This window comes from Apium graveolens, chromosome 5 (genome assembly GCF_009905375.1).
Source record: "Apium graveolens cultivar Ventura chromosome 5, ASM990537v1, whole genome shotgun sequence".
Classification (NCBI taxonomy): Eukaryota; Viridiplantae; Streptophyta; class Magnoliopsida; order Apiales; family Apiaceae; genus Apium; species Apium graveolens.
Window position 1 is genome coordinate 263,047,336 of NC_133651.1, and position 17,792 is coordinate 263,065,127.

A 17,792-nucleotide genomic window follows, 5' to 3' on the forward strand; every position below is an offset into this window, starting at 1 on the left:
GAATTCGTTTGGAAAACCTTGAGTTGGAAAAAATAACAAATAGGTTTTCTAAAATCAATTTTATCATTACCAAGAATATGAAATCATTCAGACTTTTTCGAGTCAAAACTCATTCTTAAGTCCAATTTTAAGAAAACGGAGTTCAGGGAGTGATTCAAAGATAAGCAAGGAACAATTCTTAAGGATTCTGTAACAAGGATAACAAGGTACTTAAGTTTAGGGATCAATAGGGTGATCAGGAGATAAGGTATCATTAAATAGGGTTCGCAAGGATAATTATAGGGTTCAATACAATCCATGGCTTAATAAATAACTTGAACAGAAAGGACAGGCTACCAAAGGGTTGAATCAGTAAGCTTATCAATAACAGTTTATCAAGTTCGAACACAGGGTATCTCAAGTCATTAACAGGGTTCATTAAGTAACAATTCCATACTCTACATGGTATGAACAATAACCTCTCTATAACCATTTTCACAAGTAATGAGAGTTACTTGCCTGAATTTCCTTTCCTGAAGGTTGAACTACTGCCATCTAGTATACTCTTTCCTTTCCTAGCCTGAATGCCCTCACGCTCCGAATCTACATTAAAAACCAAAACCTTAATCAGTTCTCAACTCTCGTTCCCGGAACGATCACTCAATACGATAACTCGATTATATTCTTGACCCGAGTATACAAATATGGCTTATACACATAAGCACATAGCACATCACACGACATATAACTTTACTCTTAACCTTTTACACCTTGAAAGACTCGATCACCGTCTTATAAACATCCTTATCTCATTCGAAGTCAAATCATACTTTATATTAGTACACATAGCTCTTTTTACTAGAAATTCTTATACGAATAAACAAACGGCAAAACTTGCAGTATCGATCCTAAAGTCATCTTTAAACCGACACGAAAACCATAGATAATACAAATAAATCTTCTCATTTCTTTATACTTTAATTCGAACCAAATATAGCCAATTAAGAAAAAATCTCACATACAGTCCTTAATTAATCTCTATGATCATAACAAGCATCTAAATTAGAATTGACCCCTTTTAAGTACTATAGATCATTCGGCCTTAAGCACAATCACAATCAAACCAAAACATGCATTAACAATTCCTCTTTTAAATCAATATGCAATCTCATTACTTTCTAGTTAAACCTTAATTATACCAAAATCAAGTCACAAAATCAATTCTCCTTTTTATTAGCACAAGGTCGAACCAAAACCTTCACCATGCATTCCCAAATTTTGCATCCAATCAAATCTACAAGTCCAATTATCATAGAATCATTGTTATTAATTAACATACTTAAATCACAAAAGAACATAACCCTTTTTGGTACATGCATGCAAACATTAAGTAATTTTATCATCCAACCTTTCTAATTAATCACTAATTTCCAAGGATGAACATCAACAAGTCATGATCATTACTAAAAATCATTTTTGATCTTCTAAAAACCAAGATTCCATTCGGGTTTTTAAAAAAAAAACAACACATGCAAATGATTTTCTTAGTCCTTAAATCACAAATCATCCTAATTATCAACCCATAATCAAAATCAAATCAACAACTTCTAAAAACCAAGACCATTCGGGTTTTCAAAATCAACACATGCAATAATCAAAAGAACAAGTTTGATGTAGTAGAGTTCAGTGGTTACATCATTACTCACCACCGGTTCACCGGAGTTCATCACCGGTGGCGGTGGCCTCATGGTGGTGCCCTCATTCGAGGGTATCCTACCATAAAACCTCCAATTATTTCTAAAATTACAAAAAAAAACACATACAAGACATGATCACCACAAGTTCACTTCATCTTGATCTTATAAAGCAACAATTCGGCATAGCCGAACCTACACACACACACAACCCACATGCAAGTATCAAACTATGCATGCAATAGGATTAAAGCTCATATATGGAACAAGAATGAATTTACATGGAAGATTCCATAAAAATCAAGTGTAGAAATGTGATATACCGAGTGGACACTACGCCATAGATTGGATTCCGCAACCCTTCACAGTGGGGTTGCAAAGAAAAGTGTAATAATAGCCTTCAAAACCAATGTCTACCGCAACCCCTCTTTTTTGATGTTGCGGTAGAGTCAAAATGTGTTACCAAAATGACATATATAATTAAAGATGATTTTTCTGAATTTAACTAATTAGTAATTTTTTAAATATAAATGAAATAGTAATTGAAATATATATTTTATTTATTTTTAAAAGTTAATAATATTAGTATATGAATTATTTTTAATTAAAATCACTAAATGAACTGAGTATAGAACATAACATCTTGTAATAGTTTTAAAACTTTATAAATAAATTAAAGTAATCAATTAATTTTAATGAATATGATGTGTTTAATTTAATAAAATTTATAAAATAAATATATAAATAAATTGGCAATGACCAGGCTGCTGAAATAGTTGGGTTGGGCCATTAAACTTTGACCCGTTAAGTTTTTCAGCAAGCGGGAAGTGAAAATTTCAGATAAAAAAATAAGCACTACTAGAAAAAGTAGAATAGACATCACCTCTTACACATGGGTTGCTCTGGGCACCGATGTAAAAAATATTTTTTACATCAGTTTTAATAAACAGATGTCTTTGTATAAGATAAACATCAATTTTTTATCCCAACCGATGTTGTATGTCTGTTTTAAAAAATTGATCTAGCGCGCCTCCTCTATTTCCCCTAGCCAAATATTGCACCCCCTCTTAAAAGTTCCCCCTCATTTTTTTCCTTAGCAAAATTTCAAGTCCTGATTTCCCCCTCTTCAAAAATAAAATCAAAATTAAATTAACATTCAAAATTAAACTCATCTAACATATAACATAAAACAAAAAAAAAACAAAAACTCATCTCTCTCTCTCTCTATACTCGACCGAAGAACTGCTCTCATCTCTCTCTCTCTCACCTCACGCATCTCTCTCTCTCTCTCTCTCTCTCTCTCTCTCTCTCTCTCTTCCTCTCTCTCCCCCTCTCTCTCGTTAAAGTTTGAAAAATTTGTCGGAGGTTGTTCAAGTCGGATTTTGAACCTCAAGTCGGCGTTTAAAGCTCAAGTTTGAGTTTAAAGCCAAGTCGGAGGTCAAATCTTAAATTGGGTAAGCTTTAAAACCTTATTTTAGAATTTAGGGTTTTAATTTGAAACCCTAATTTTTTAATTAGTTGAGTAATTGTTTGAAGATTAACTGTTTGTTTGCGATTTTCGATTGAGGTGAGTTAAGTTTGTATTGTAGTGATTGATTATTTACTTGGATTTAAGATAATGTAATTGGAATGCAGGGCACTATCATAAGTTAGATGAAGAATACCTAATTCAATTTGTTGGGCACTCAACTGGAACTACTGTGGAAGGTTATCCGCGTTTTACAACAGATAATTGCTGACAATGTTACCACAGATGAACAGTACTCTCGTTTATGCTTCGGTCTGTTAATTAAATTTTCTAGGACATAATATAGTCTCAATTGGTGTAATCTATATGTCCAATTTGTGCAGATAAAAGGTAATGATTACTCGATTTTATGTATTTTTGGATAGTTCTCGATATTGTAATTAGTTTGTAAGTCGTTGCGTTATCTTAGCACATTTTATTAATTAATCTGTAAATAAATAAGAGTAGCAAAGTTCTCGATAATGTAACTAGTTTGTAGTCGTTATTTTATATTCACACATTTTGTTAATTAGTCCGTAAAAAATGTGATTGTTAAAGTTTTTAGGTTTCTCTTTATTAGCTTAACTGTAATTAGCTTATATAGTTTGATTTGAACGTTATACTTGTTTATGCTGCTTATTGATAGTGTGACTGGTTTATAGTTTTATCAATTAATTTCGTTTTGTAGATGGTTCCCATCTTAAGAGCTGGTCTTGCTCTTGCAGAACATGCATCTTCTATCTTGCCTGCAACAAAGACATACCACTTGGGTAAGAAATGGTTTCACCTTGTTTCAACACAACTATCTATCCCAATCTGTATATTTCAATATCATATGATGTAATGGTAAGCATGTAGTTTTTTATTGTATTTTTTTCTATAAAATAAGGGATGAGCAGATATGAGGTTTTCGTATTATTTTGTTTATTGGTGTATATCCCAATGAGTAAGGTCTTCCGTGCTGTTTTGTTTATTCATGTATGATTTTCATTGTTACCAAATGCTTTTATCTTGTTTCTTTTATTACAGCGGAATATTCTAATCCGATCTTAAGACTGCACACTGTGTAAAGCTGCTGACAAGAAACAGCCTCTGTAATTTAATTTTCACGTCTCTCTCAAAGGTAACCCATTTCTTGCCCCCGATGTTGGTCATTGCATATCTCAGTGTTCCTGGTTTAGGGTTCATTATCTTCGATTACTCCCATGAAATGTACGATATCTCTAGGCTCATACTTAGATTTGATAAAATGACAACTTTTTAGCCACATTATTGGTTAAATCAGGTCATAATTCACTTCTTATAAGATAGGTTAATCTGAAATGAGATATAAATTTAAGTCATGTGACAGATTCACGTTTCAAGAACAATTTAAGGTCTCAATAGCTTAGATGTCCATACAGTAAAGAAGGGTTCACTGGTCAGCCTGCCTCTTTCATTTTTCTGATTGCACAAGAATATTATTTGTGAAGCAGTTTCTTGACTACATGACTGTCTTGAACGATTATTTAGGAATGCAAAGCAATGCAATAAAACCTAAAAGCTTTATTGAACTAGAGTCTTGTCTGTTTCCTTTTATTCTTCCTTAGATTCAGTTATGGAAAGAACCTTGTAATTTTCCTCATCATTGATCCTGCTTCCTTCTATCAACTGTTCAGACTTTACTTCTTTTTCGGTATCTATTGAAAGAACCTTGTGATTTTTCTCATCACTGATTCTGCTTGCTTTTATCATATTTTCAGATTTTACTTCTTTTTCGTTGTCTATTGACAGTTCCTGGGGCTTGTGATCTTTGCTCTTACCCCAAACAACAAGGTAAAGTCCTGCAGATATCACAAAGGCTCCGACGACCCTGTAAACAAAGGTATACGTATTAGTTAGGCTGTTATACTTTTATTCAAATTTGTGACTATATATTGTTTGTATGTTTGTCTAGTACTTACCCTCCTAGGAATATTTGTTCCGCTAAGAAGAAGGATCCGAGGACAGCGACAATGATCATGTTTAGTGGACTGAACGCTGTCACAAAAACAGGTCCTCTCTCTTTCATTATTATTCCTTGAACATAATAACCGAGTCCTGAACAAAATACACCATGCATGATTTATCAAACATATTGTAATATTTAACTAAATTAGTACAAGTAAATAAATCAGCAACTTCCCCGGATCCTACCTATGTGGGAACCTCAGCCCCTGGGCAAAGACCATTAGTACAAGTAGATAAATGACGATCTGTATAAAATATTGTTTAAAAAGTCCTTACGCTGTAGAGCAGCTACATAAGTTCCAACCTTCTCAACCCATGGTTTTACTTGTGTAAATAATATGTATCGCAAAGTCCACATACACCACACTCTCGACTATTATACTATCATATATTCTTTCTTTTTATCTATATAGTTTAGAGTTATGGTACAATGTTGTTCTAGTCTTGACTGCAGGGTATATGGATAATGTAGAGGTTGCTATATTTGCATTCTCCATCTGGTGAGAGTTCTCTTCAAGTTTTCAATCTCTTTATGTTTTCTACACCAAAGAATCTGCTGCTAATTGTCATAGTTTTGCAGCCTCAACATTAATGGATGGGAATTTATGATATGCCTTGGATTTTTAGGAGCTGCACGGTATGTCACTCTTTACTAGAGGCGTACTGCTGATAATTTTGTAAGCTCATAGCCTTTAATTATAACTTCTACCTCTGGTTTTTCTTTGTATATTTATACATGTCTTTTATCTCTATTATTTTCACCTGGATTAATTGAGGAAAAGAATTACAATCTTATGGATCAAGTGTTCCAGTTCAGGGGAATATTACATAAAGAAACTCTCATCGGATTACTAAAGAAGCATAAGGAACTGAATCAACCTTATGGAGCTATCTGTGCATCCCCTAGTTGGGTTCTGGATCCACATGGCTTACTTAACCTATTGTCTCTTACCATCTCCGTATTTTACTGCAAAATATTATAGGATATGTTTAAAGATTAAAATTATCATATACTTATTTTCTTCCGTTTATTTAGAACTTGTTAATTCTTTTTAATGTAGTAGATTACTAGTCTTGTACGTGTCTTTCTTTACTTGTGGATTCTGGTTTGATATTAACTTTTTGTATGACAGAAAATATTATACTGGAATTCAAGCAAATGTTAATGTGGCTCACCATGGAGAGAAACAAGCACACGGAAGAAGAATCATTGTCAAATAACGGCCAACAAACACCATATAATTTCATAGCATTAGTAAACAGCTGCATGAGAATATTCATATAACATTATAATAATCCTATCAAAAGGCAAAATATAGTCTTATTGGTTCAAGTTTATTTATATAAGGATGGTAGTATGGTGATGGTGAAGGTAGTGGTATTATGGGGTAACTGATGTTATGGTTGGTGGATTGATGTTATGATTTCTGGATTGTGTTGGTTTTAAGACAATGTCTTATTTATGGGCATGCTAATTTACAAACAGTTTCTAGCATTTTTTTTTGTAAAAGCGTTGCAATATGTCTTTATAGTGTTGCTAATAATCAGTGTAAAATGTCGCAAAAAACACTAAAAACGTTGCAAAAAATACTAAAAAGCGTTGCAAAAAATACTAAAAAGCGTTGAAAAAAGGTTGCATCAATACCCCACATGTGGGCCCCATTGTGGGGCCCACAAATATTGTACTGATAGCCCAAACCCTACTGTAACACTTTTCAAGACCTATTGCAACCCCATTGGTGTTGCAATAGCACATTTTTGTAACGGATAAACAAGGGTTGCAATAGGGTGTCACCGGGGTCGCAAAAAACTCTATGACAACGCCTAAAATTGCAACCCCGAAAAAGAGTTGCCATAGCCTTTTTTTGGCCTTTAACAACACTTTTTTGGCCTTTAGTTACGGTTTCTTGGGGTTGCGGAATCCAATCTATGGCGTAGTGGGAGTAGAGAGAGAGAGAAGAGAGAGCTTCGAGAGTGAGAGAGATGAGAGAAAAAGAGAGAATGAGAGTGTGGCCGGGTGGAAAAGAGAGGAAGGAGGAGGAAAGGAGTTTATATAAGCTTAGAGGGTAGGGGCATTTTAGTAATTAACTAATTCCCTCCTTTGTTTGATTAACCCTTTTCTTTTTACTTAATTAAGATAAAAATCAAATATAAAATATATTTTTCTCAGAATGTCGAAAATTATTGCAATTGACAATTTTAATATGTAGATCTCGAAATTAGCTTTTCAACCATTACTCATAATAGATTTTTGAGTGAACGGTTGATTTTATATGATTTTCGCAAGTTCGTGCTAATAATAACATTTTTCCACATAAAAATCAATTTAAAATGCAATGTCTACCAAATAAATCCATTCATTATTTTTAGAAAGTCCCTAGGACTATTATGAAGATAACAAAACAAATCTCATGTTTTTATCTTACTCAGATAATTTTATAAAAATGCGCGAAGGTTAAATAAACATTTATCTAAATCAAATAATTCCTTTTAAATTCATAAAAATGTCACAGAGCACATAGTCATGCACACATACAAACAATCACACATATACGATCACATAACGACTCAGGTCTGATCATAGAATTTATCCTTCTTTAATTCTTTATCCCTTTTTACGCGTGTTGGGTCACGTTCAGCCTGACGGCCCGACGCTCAGCATTTCGATTACGCTTCTCATTATCACTATCGACCGACACGTCACTTAGGACGATATACTTTATTTAAACATTCATTTCACTCAATCACACACAATTCCCATTTTATATTCTTTATATCCTTATTAGGACGGGTTCCGTTCTACCTGACGGCCCGACACCACAGCTTAACTCCTAAGCTGACTCTTTAAATTGGAACGTTTTTACTTACAGTCCTATATTCTAATATATAGCAAACACAATTAATCAACACTTAATCACATAATTATAATCACATCACATAAAACATACTTTATTGACTTAATTACGTCGAAAAATTCTCAGTCGTTACATCTTCTGTATTCATCTTCTGTATTCGCTCATTTTTCAAAGTATTTATATTTGGCATGATATTTCGATAATAGCCCGGTTTGCGAGTAGTTACTTTGTCTATGCTATCTCATATAAAATATTTGCATATTCATTATGATCCCCGTAAAATGTTCACAATTATAACTAGTCCAATTTTTAGAAAATTGATATTTGCATTTATGCACACAATGGTTACATTCTTGACGGTCGGAGTGTATTGAACCAAAACCAAACATCAAATTTAAAATAATTTATATTTATGCTATTTAATTTTTCTAAATTTGTGAATTGAACACACTAAGATCTAGAAATTAGTTAACACTTTTGCCCCATATTTAAATCCAAGATGTACGTATTTAATATTTTTCTTATCTCATTTAACATCATTTATAAATTGATGATTATTTTAAAAGTTGCTAGTATAATTTTCTTATTTTATTTCATATATGCAGTTTTCTTGTATAAACATTGAAAAAGATGCTCCACAAAAACATAAACTTAACTTCTAGGTATGCAATTTATAAAAAAGAAAATTTGTTAAAATTTTATATTCATGCCATACTTGTAGGAAAAATCCTTTCAAATTGAGTGTTTTATAGGTGAAAATCCATGTTCACCCATAGGTCATGTATCACAATTCAAAATTCGTTTCATCCATAACTTGTTTACTTTTTGTTTCTATCAAATTATAGTATATAATTTTTACTATAGATTGTATTCGGTTTTCATTTTCTTATATCATGTTTATACTCTTTGAAACTCCTTCCTAGTGAAATGAAGGAATAAAATATCAAAATCTGATTATCACTTATTTTTTTTATTAATTTATGATCTAAAAGATATGTTCTATCCAAATATTGGTAAATTTTTAAAAAAATTATTACAAATTTAATAAGTGTTCTACATCTCATAATTTCTAATTTTTCACTCATCTATAATTAATAATTCTTTTCCCCATTAGATTCATCAATTTTAATCAATTCCCTTTATTACGTATTTGTATTTGGAATTTTCTATGTCAATGTACTGTATCATGTCAATCATAAATTTAGAATTTATATAAACATTTGTAGCTGTACATTTCTCTAACTAACATTGGCTTTTGTAGGCTGCAACTGTTTGCAGGCTTTGTGACATGGCCCACGGGGTAATCCATAGGCCATAGCCCATCGTCGTTAAAAGCATAGCCTGAAAGGACCTTCTCCTTCTCTTTCTTCCCATATGGAGGAGTCATGTCTAAGAAGAACTGGAAATTTTCAAGAGCCTCCACAAAAAATGATGTAATTAAAATATACTCCCTCCGTCCCCATATACAATTTCTATATTGATTTCGGATACTATTCATGCTCAGTAATTGACGATTAATTTACGTCTAATTTATAAGATCAAATATAGTCATGAGTGATTTCGTTGGATTCGTTTTTATAAGTATTTTAATATAATTAAATTTTTATATTTAATACTATTACGAAATTAAAGATATTAACAATCAAAAGTATGCATTGTCAAACGTGTCCAACATAAATAAGAAATGCGCCCGCAAGGGTTGATTCAGTTGGTTAAAGAGAGGAAAACTAACCACTTGGTCACAGGTTCGAATCCCACGAGAGGAGAATTTATGATTATGCCTCCTGAGCCAGAGCCTGCCGCTTAAATGCGATTTATCTTGGTTCACGTGGTTTACCAGGCTATTACGTGAACCCGTAGGGTTTACCCAATGCGCACCCGAAGGGTAGCGGCGGGTTACCTACGATAAAAAAAATAAAAAAAAAAAATAAGAAATGGTTTTAGGGACGGTGGGAGTCATATGGAAAATGCATCCATTTTTTGACAAGAATGATACAATTGATTATTTGAAACATTTCTAATCTTGTTTTTGGTGTTTGGAAAATATATCGAGATACTTTATTTTCTAATGAGCGAGAAGTAATTTGAATATACCCAAAAAAACGTGGATACATGAATTATGTCCAGTCCCGTGCATTTCATTCAAATTATAAATTCTAAATTACATGATCTGAGCTCATATTTGGTCTGCCGCGAATAATATTCTACAACTAGTAATTCGAAAGGATCTTCACGAATTACAGATACTAATTTGTTAAGAATTAATCGTCGGTTGTTAACTGACCGGTCGCTCCACCGGAAATTCCCTCCCCATATTTGTACTAAAATTTGAATGTCTTAAATTTTAAATAAAATTCAAATTTAAATTCTTTTATATATTCAAACATGTTATTTGACTAAATTCAAAATGTCAAATATATAAAAAGTAGTACAAGAAAAAAAAGGCTAAGTCATCAGTTTAAAATCAGTTGCTTTTAGCCATAAACGACTGAAATCGGTGAATTTTAGTACATAATCGACTGCCCTCTGTCGGTGGCTTTTAAACTGGTCGAAATTGTTTTTCACAGTGAAATTTATATAAAAACGATCGCACTGGCGATTACTTTTAATTCAAGTCAAAGTTTCACTTTAACATTTTGTTGAAAATTAGAACTTCCCGTTTTTTTTAAAATGACCGTTGTCACCATATTTAAAAAAAATTCGTAAATAATTTAAAAGCGACCAATCGATCACTTTTATTTTCCACTTTTAGACTTTGTTTCGGCGAGAATTTTCCCGCCTGTTCTTCAAAATATAAAATCAGAACAAAACATAAAATCGACCGCCAAAAATTGGTAGTTGCTTTTCTTCGTAAATTCCACCGGGTAAAAGTCACAATTTATAAATTCCACCGAACTGCGGTCGCTTTTAATCATGGTTCAAAGGCATGTAAGGTTCACCTTTAAAGCCACCATTTTCGTGAAATTTATAGTTGGTAATTTTTATTTGGCCGCTTTTACTCTTTTTTCTTGTAGTGAAGTAATCTTATTCTTGAGAGATTTGAAATAACAAATACGCACTAATATAATTTGAAATTCAAAATGTTAAATATTTGAATTGTTAGCAAAAGGGCACTGATATTATTATAACTATTTTGCAATTATTTCTATTAAATATATAAGAGAAATGCACTGGTTTGCACTATATCTTTAAGAAATACTTTAAGAAATGTACTGGTTTGCCAATGTAACTTTTGCGGTTCAGCAACACACTTTCATTATCCAAAGCATAATGTTTTCTACTTTTGCAAGCCCTGGCATTTCCTCTCAATTCAGAGTTGTGCCCCTCGTAGCAGCCTGGTATCAACAAAGTTTCCAAAGTCAATAGTTTCCAAGCTAAAGTTGAGCGGCAGCAGCTGCAAGGTAAGTGAAGTATGAGTCTGGCTTCAACTATTTACAAACAATAAAAAAAAATGCTCTAGTTAATGCAAAGTATTAACTAAAACCATGATACTGTTGTATGGTAGTTTAGGTCGAAGCTGGTTCAATCATTAATTGAATCAAGGCACAACACCTTGTTCATTATTGAAAAGAGTCGGTAGGTATGTAAGAGTGGTACATGAACTACATAACAAACTTTAAAGTTCTTGAAGCTGGTAAAAGGTTACATCCTGTTGATGCACAAGCACCCTATTTATACTTTCACTTTCTGCATTTTATGATCTATCATCCACAAATCCCCATATTTATGTAATTTGACTACAAAATTTGTTTCAGCATATATGATTCTATTAAAGAAACAAAATCTTAATGGATGAAAGTAACACCACTGTTAATTTTTACAATTAATATTTAGTGATCAAATCCCTCTAACAATCATTTTTCAGGCAGTCCGGTGTGTATACAGCATTGTCATTACTTAATGTAGTTGCTGTTAATGCACACCTGTGCACAATACTAGAACTAAAAGTTCATCGGAAAAGTTGTATTGCACCAATAACTTTTTTACCCCTCGTTAATTTTAAAATAGCCAGTGGCAAAAAAAAATAATAAATATGCACGTTCGTACTGATGTGACGGGTATCAACTATGATACAATGTCACCGGCAAGCGGATTACTTTTATCTCTTCTGGATGCGTGGGGTATCGACTATAATACAATGCCATGGATTTTTTCCCCTCTACTGGATAAAGTAATAAATTTTCAAACTGATCGTGTTTATTGGCCCACAGATTCCCCTTGCACACACAGACACATGATGTTAATTCGGAAGAACAATACTTTCCAAGAAGGAGCAGCTGATCTCTGATTGAACTGAGCACAACTGAAATTGGCAACTTAAGCCAACACATAATTTTACTCTGATAATAAGCATGTGTGTGTATATATATATATCAACATGTGATCAAAGCCTAATTTGCATTAAAAAAGTGAATATGAATGTGTTTAACGTAGCAGGGGGTGAGGTTTTGGTACAGGCGGAAAAGAAGAAATGCATGCACCTAAAGTCCCTAACACCCAAGTACCCCGGAATTGAAATCTAAAGATAAATTGTGCGGGATGGAATTACCTGTTATCGCCTCCGCTTCTGAAACTTATTGAACTCTATTATTAAAGTTGGGAAGAGGGAAGGCAGGCAAATTTCTATATTGAAGGTTTCAACATTCTTCATCTTAGTCTTATCCCGCAATGGGGCTTCAAAAGTGATACGGTAAGTTGGAACCTCCACAACAGGTTTCATTAGCTCACAAATTACATAAATATATGAATTGCATTATCTAGAAGATTATTAGGTTTACGCAACACCTCTTAAATTAGTGGTATCTCCCTCCCTACATTTACGACATGTCAAGGATTCGAGCCTTGTCAAATACAAGGGGCAGGGTATGAGTGTGTTTAAGTAGCACAAAAAAAAGGATTATTATGTTTAATTAAATTATATAAAATAATATAATAGCTATGTGAGTCAACAGAAGTGTGTGTTACTTGGGAATGATAAAGTATCCAGATTTTTTTTATAGTCTGACTAGCACAAAAAAGGATTATTATGTTTAATTAAATTTTATAAAATAAATTAATTGCTATGTGAGTCAACTGAAGTGTGTGTTACTTGTTAATATAGCTAGAGGGAATGATCGAGTATCCAGATTTTTTTATCGTCTAGTACTATGCATGGATGAGCAAAAAGGACAAACGGGCGAGCCTCTAATTCTATGACATCAAATTACTGAACTTGGTGCCAGAAATGTATTTATTTGTACACAAAGAATTCAAATAGTTTAACAATCAAGGTCTATTTTGACTTTCCAGTTGAGCAGATAACTAGTAAGAATGCAAATCTACCCAAGGACTTGGACTCCTGCGAGTCAAGTATGCAATTTACATTAATATGTGCCACTTCAATATTATTAGATACTCATTTCCCTGTAAATCAAATCATTTAACCTCTATCAAATAACTCAATGACACTCCAAACTTTGAATATCTTTACAACCTAGGAAAGCAAGGATACAGGTGTGGGATCATAGTACAGAGATTATGGGCGCGGGAGTATACCACAATATTTAAGAATAATAAAATTGTAAATATTATAATAAAATCAAAGTAAACTATCACGAAAAACTGTTACAACCAAAAAAATTGTAGCATTCAGCCTTGCAATCTGCAATATTACATTGACATATTAACAACATACTGCTACAATGAATCATATCCCAGAATCAATTACGATCAATAAAACATATAAAATTTCATATAAGGGTGTATGTTTTACATATAAAAGATATATAAGCCTTTGATTTGATCTCCCAAGGTTTTTTAGTTCAATGACCAGATTCATTTTACTAAATTGAGTGATGAAACTTTCTTTTAACCCTTTATAAGTGTGAGAAACTTGGATATAGTAAAATTCTAACAGAAAGTCAATAAAATGTATAGTTGTTATAAATAAATAATTTTTATCAATATCTTATACTATCGTGATAAGGCAATATAAGGACCTCTTTTAAAATTCTCATAGGTGCCCAGTCTGCGAGGAGGTAACATTTTTATTATTAGTAGAAAAACTTTGATTGATTCTGTAAAATTTGACTATTGTTCTCTTCATCATAACAAACTTTTTACTTGTACCGAGTATTAATAAGAGTGGTCACGAATCAACTTTAGACTAATCCACATTTTTCTATCTTTCAATTGTTTTTCCATGGTTCCTAACTTTAAAATTATAACTAAAACAAAAGGAAATACTCATCCTTAAGTTAGCCACAAAAACAATAACATTGTTATGTATAAAAGGGTGGGGCAGCAAGACATTTTTTTTAACCAAAGGTTAACCGAAACCAACAAATATTTAGATCTCACATGGACCCCCAGATCCTTGATCAATAACATATTCTAATTTATTCATCGACAGAAAAATAAATGAGATGTATTTAACATATACAGATGTAAAATCTCCAAGTCTATAGAAAACTCAAGTTACAAATAACATGAACTAAAAGAAAACTGTCATAAATTGAAAAATTAGAGATGGATTGCGGGATGGAATTACCTGTTATCACCTCCGCTTCTGAAACTTTTTAAACTTTATAAACTTTATAATTGTAGTTGGGAAGAGGGAAGGCAGGCATATTTCAGCCATGAAAGTTTCAACATTCCTCATCTTAGTCTTAGCACGCAAGGGGGCTTGAAAAGTGATATGGTAAGTTGGAACCTCGGCAACAGGTTTCATTAGCTCAACAACTTTGAGTGAGTCAATGTCATGCTTTGCAACAGGTAATGACAACTGTGTGTGTAGTTTAAAATGATTGTCAGATAATAATAATTGATGGGTTGGTTTTTTTTTTTTTTTTGGGGTGGGGGAGCATAACTACAAAGTGAATAATTTAAATGAAGAATTAGGCATAGCAAAAAAAAAATGAAGAATTAGAGACAGACCTTGCTGAGGTTATAGTCGTGAAGAGCATACTGGGAGAGGTAAAGAGCTAAACTGTATTGAGATTCGAATTCAGAATCCTACAATGATCAGACATTAACTATATATATATAAATAAATCATATATACACACACGCGCGTACAATAAAGAAGCGCTGGCTAAGAGAAATAGAGTAAACATACAATGGTGTATGTTTCGATGACCTGAGAGAGGCGCTGCTGAACAGTTTCACAGTGCTGACCTTGTTGAGAGTTATTAGAATTGTTTTGATGAGCATCAGAGGGTTTGATCCTAACAAACATAATCTCAAACCCTGGAATAGGGTGACTACTAACAAAGTGTGCAATTATATGTGTTTGAAAGGTAACAGCAATCCTTCTCCTTGTCCTCGTAGAAAGAAAGGCTTGGAAAGTGATATAGTGATTCTCATTCTTAACACCAGAATTCGTTGCCATGACGACTTTGACATTGCCAAAATAAGTACCCTGTATGTACGCAAGTATAGTGTAAATTCGTAAAAGGAGAGTACCATCATGCATGTAAATAGAACGGACGATAATAATGTCAATTAAGAGGACAAACCTCCCTAATGTTAAAAAAGCAAATAGCCAACTTGGAAAGATAAAGTAAGAAGTCATCTTCAAGGTTGTTTTCATCTGTGTCGGATGAATCGTAAATTTTGCGTACCATCAGAGTATAGCTATAAACAGGATCGAGATTTGGATAGTATCCAACCTCAAAACACTGAAATTACATGTAAATGATTAAAAATAAATATATACTTATACAAAACACACAAACACGTACAGATAAAAATTGAGACATTGACATACTTCACTTTTCTTAACATCGTCAGAGTAACGAGCCAGATCTTTTCTGGATGCTTCTTCTTTATTTACAGATTCTGCGTTCTTTAATTTCTTCTTCTTGCGAGAGATGTCATCTGCTGGATTGTAATTGCGATTCGTTTTCATCGTCGAACCCTAATTGTTCTAATCGTCTTCTTCATTCTTTCTTTTCTTTTCTTTCTTCGCTACAACAAAATGGGCAAATTAACACGGAAAAAAATGAGCGGCCAATTTATGACGAAAAAAAGTAAAATGTACGGCAAAACTCAAAAACTGTTGTAAGTTTAGTATTTTATTAATAAAATTATGCACGACACGATTAAACAAAAATGAAAATAATTTGAAGTTGCGACGATTTAAACATTTTGTTGTAAGTTAATTATTTTTATTAAAATTTTAAATTGAAATTGAATAAAATTTTTTTTATCTAAATTTACAACAAAATATTTGCGACGGAAAAAATCAGATCGTCAAATTTACGACGGAAATTAAAATTCGTCGTAAATTATCAAAGAGGAAATTTAAATTTTTCCCAAAAAAGTTGGCGGGAAAATAAAAATCATTTGAAATTGCGACGACGTGAACATTTCGTCGTAAGTTAAATATTTTTATTAAAATTTTAACTTGAAATTAAATGAAAAAAATATTTCATCTAAATTTACGACGAAATATTTGTGACGGAAAATATTGGAACATCCAATTTACGACGGAAATTAAAATTCGTCGTAAGTTATCAAAGAGGGAAATTTAACTTTTTCCTCAAAATTTGGGCGGTAATTTGACTTTTCTCAAATTTTGCAGATATTATTTATGACGAATTCCGTCGTAAATTAGCACATGAATTTTGATAATTTCAATTTTAAAAAATATTATTTCATGATCCAACTATATTAATATCAGCATTTATTTGTTTGGGTGACATTTCAAGAATTTAAGAAAAAAATTAAATATTTTGATAAAATAATTTAATATGAAAATTGATTATATCACTAATACATATATATATATTGTCATCCATATGATTGCATCGATGAAAAATATTTTTAAAATAATCGAAACACAAATTCAGAATTAAACACTAGTTAGTTGTACTAGTCTAAGTGATGCTTGACTGTTAAATGACAAACCAAATAAATTTATTTTGATATGAAATTTTGGTTATATCACTAATATATATATCCATTGACATCCATACGGTTGGATAGTTGAAAAAATATTTTTAAAAAAATTGAAACACCAATTTAGGATTCAACATTAGTTAGATATACTAGTCAAACTAATGTTTGACGGTAAAAATGTCAAACCAAATAAAATAATTTTGATATGAAATTTTGGTTATATCACTAATATATATATATTGACATACATACGGTTGGATCGTTGAAAAATATTTTTAAAATAATCGAAAAACTAATTCAACATTCAACACCAGTAAGCTATACTAGTCAAACTGATGTTTGACTGTTAAAATGTCAAACCAAATAAAATTATTTTGATATGAAATTTTGGTAATATCACTAATATATATCTATATTGACATCCATACGGTTAGATCGTTGAAAAATAATTTTAAAATAATTGAAACACCAATTCAGGATTCAACACTAGTTAGCTGGACTAGTCAAACTGTTGTTTGACCGTAAAAAGTCAAACCAACTAAAATTATTTTGACATGAAATTTTTGTTATATCACTAATATATATCTATTGACATCCATACGGTTGAATTGTTGGAAAATATTTTTAAAATAATAGAAACATTAATTCAAGATTCAACACTAGTTAGCTATACTAGTCAAACTGTTGCTTGACTGTTAAAATGTCAAACCAAATAAAATTATTTTTGATATAAAATTTTGGTTATATCACTAATATATATCTATTAACATCTATACGGTTGTATCATTGAATAATATTTTTAAAATAATCGAAACACAAATTCAAAAGTAAACACTAGTTAGTTGTACTAGTCAAACTCATGCTTGACTGTTAAAATGATTAACCAAA

The 17,792-nt window shown here is 32.0% G+C and overlaps 1 protein-coding gene and 1 long non-coding RNA gene across 12 annotated transcripts; one reads left to right on the forward strand and one right to left on the reverse strand.

The window, feature by feature from the left end:
* The first annotated feature begins 2,858 nt into the window (after positions 1-2,858).
* On the forward strand, positions 2,859-6,652 carry LOC141725140 (uncharacterized). 10 transcript variants are annotated; one of them, XR_012577033.1, is made up of 7 exons: positions 2,859-3,127; positions 3,309-3,380; positions 3,869-3,950; positions 4,210-4,303; positions 4,954-5,214; positions 5,750-6,112; positions 6,303-6,652. It is a non-coding gene; the product is annotated as an uncharacterized LOC141725140 (long non-coding RNA). The 10 variants fall into 10 exon arrangements; XR_012577034.1 differs by having other exon boundaries at positions 5,750-6,075; XR_012577035.1 differs by having other exon boundaries at positions 5,750-5,846.
* A 4,463-nt stretch (positions 6,653-11,115) lies between these two features.
* LOC141661723 (uncharacterized) lies at positions 11,116-15,976 on the reverse strand. 2 transcript variants are annotated; one of them, XM_074468723.1, is made up of 6 exons: positions 15,772-15,976; positions 15,521-15,682; positions 15,121-15,423; positions 14,940-15,017; positions 14,554-14,787; positions 11,116-11,359 (listed from the first exon to the last, which is right to left on the reverse strand). In XM_074468723.1, exons 1-5 carry the CDS (start codon positions 15,910-15,912, stop codon positions 14,560-14,562), a joined length of 912 nt encoding a protein of 303 aa, XP_074324824.1. In that variant the 5' UTR covers positions 15,913-15,976; the 3' UTR covers positions 11,116-11,359; positions 14,554-14,559. The 2 variants fall into 2 exon arrangements, with proteins under 2 accessions (XP_074324824.1, XP_074324823.1); XM_074468722.1 differs by having other exon boundaries at positions 11,117-11,418.
* Between the last annotated feature and the right edge of the window lie 1,816 nt (positions 15,977-17,792).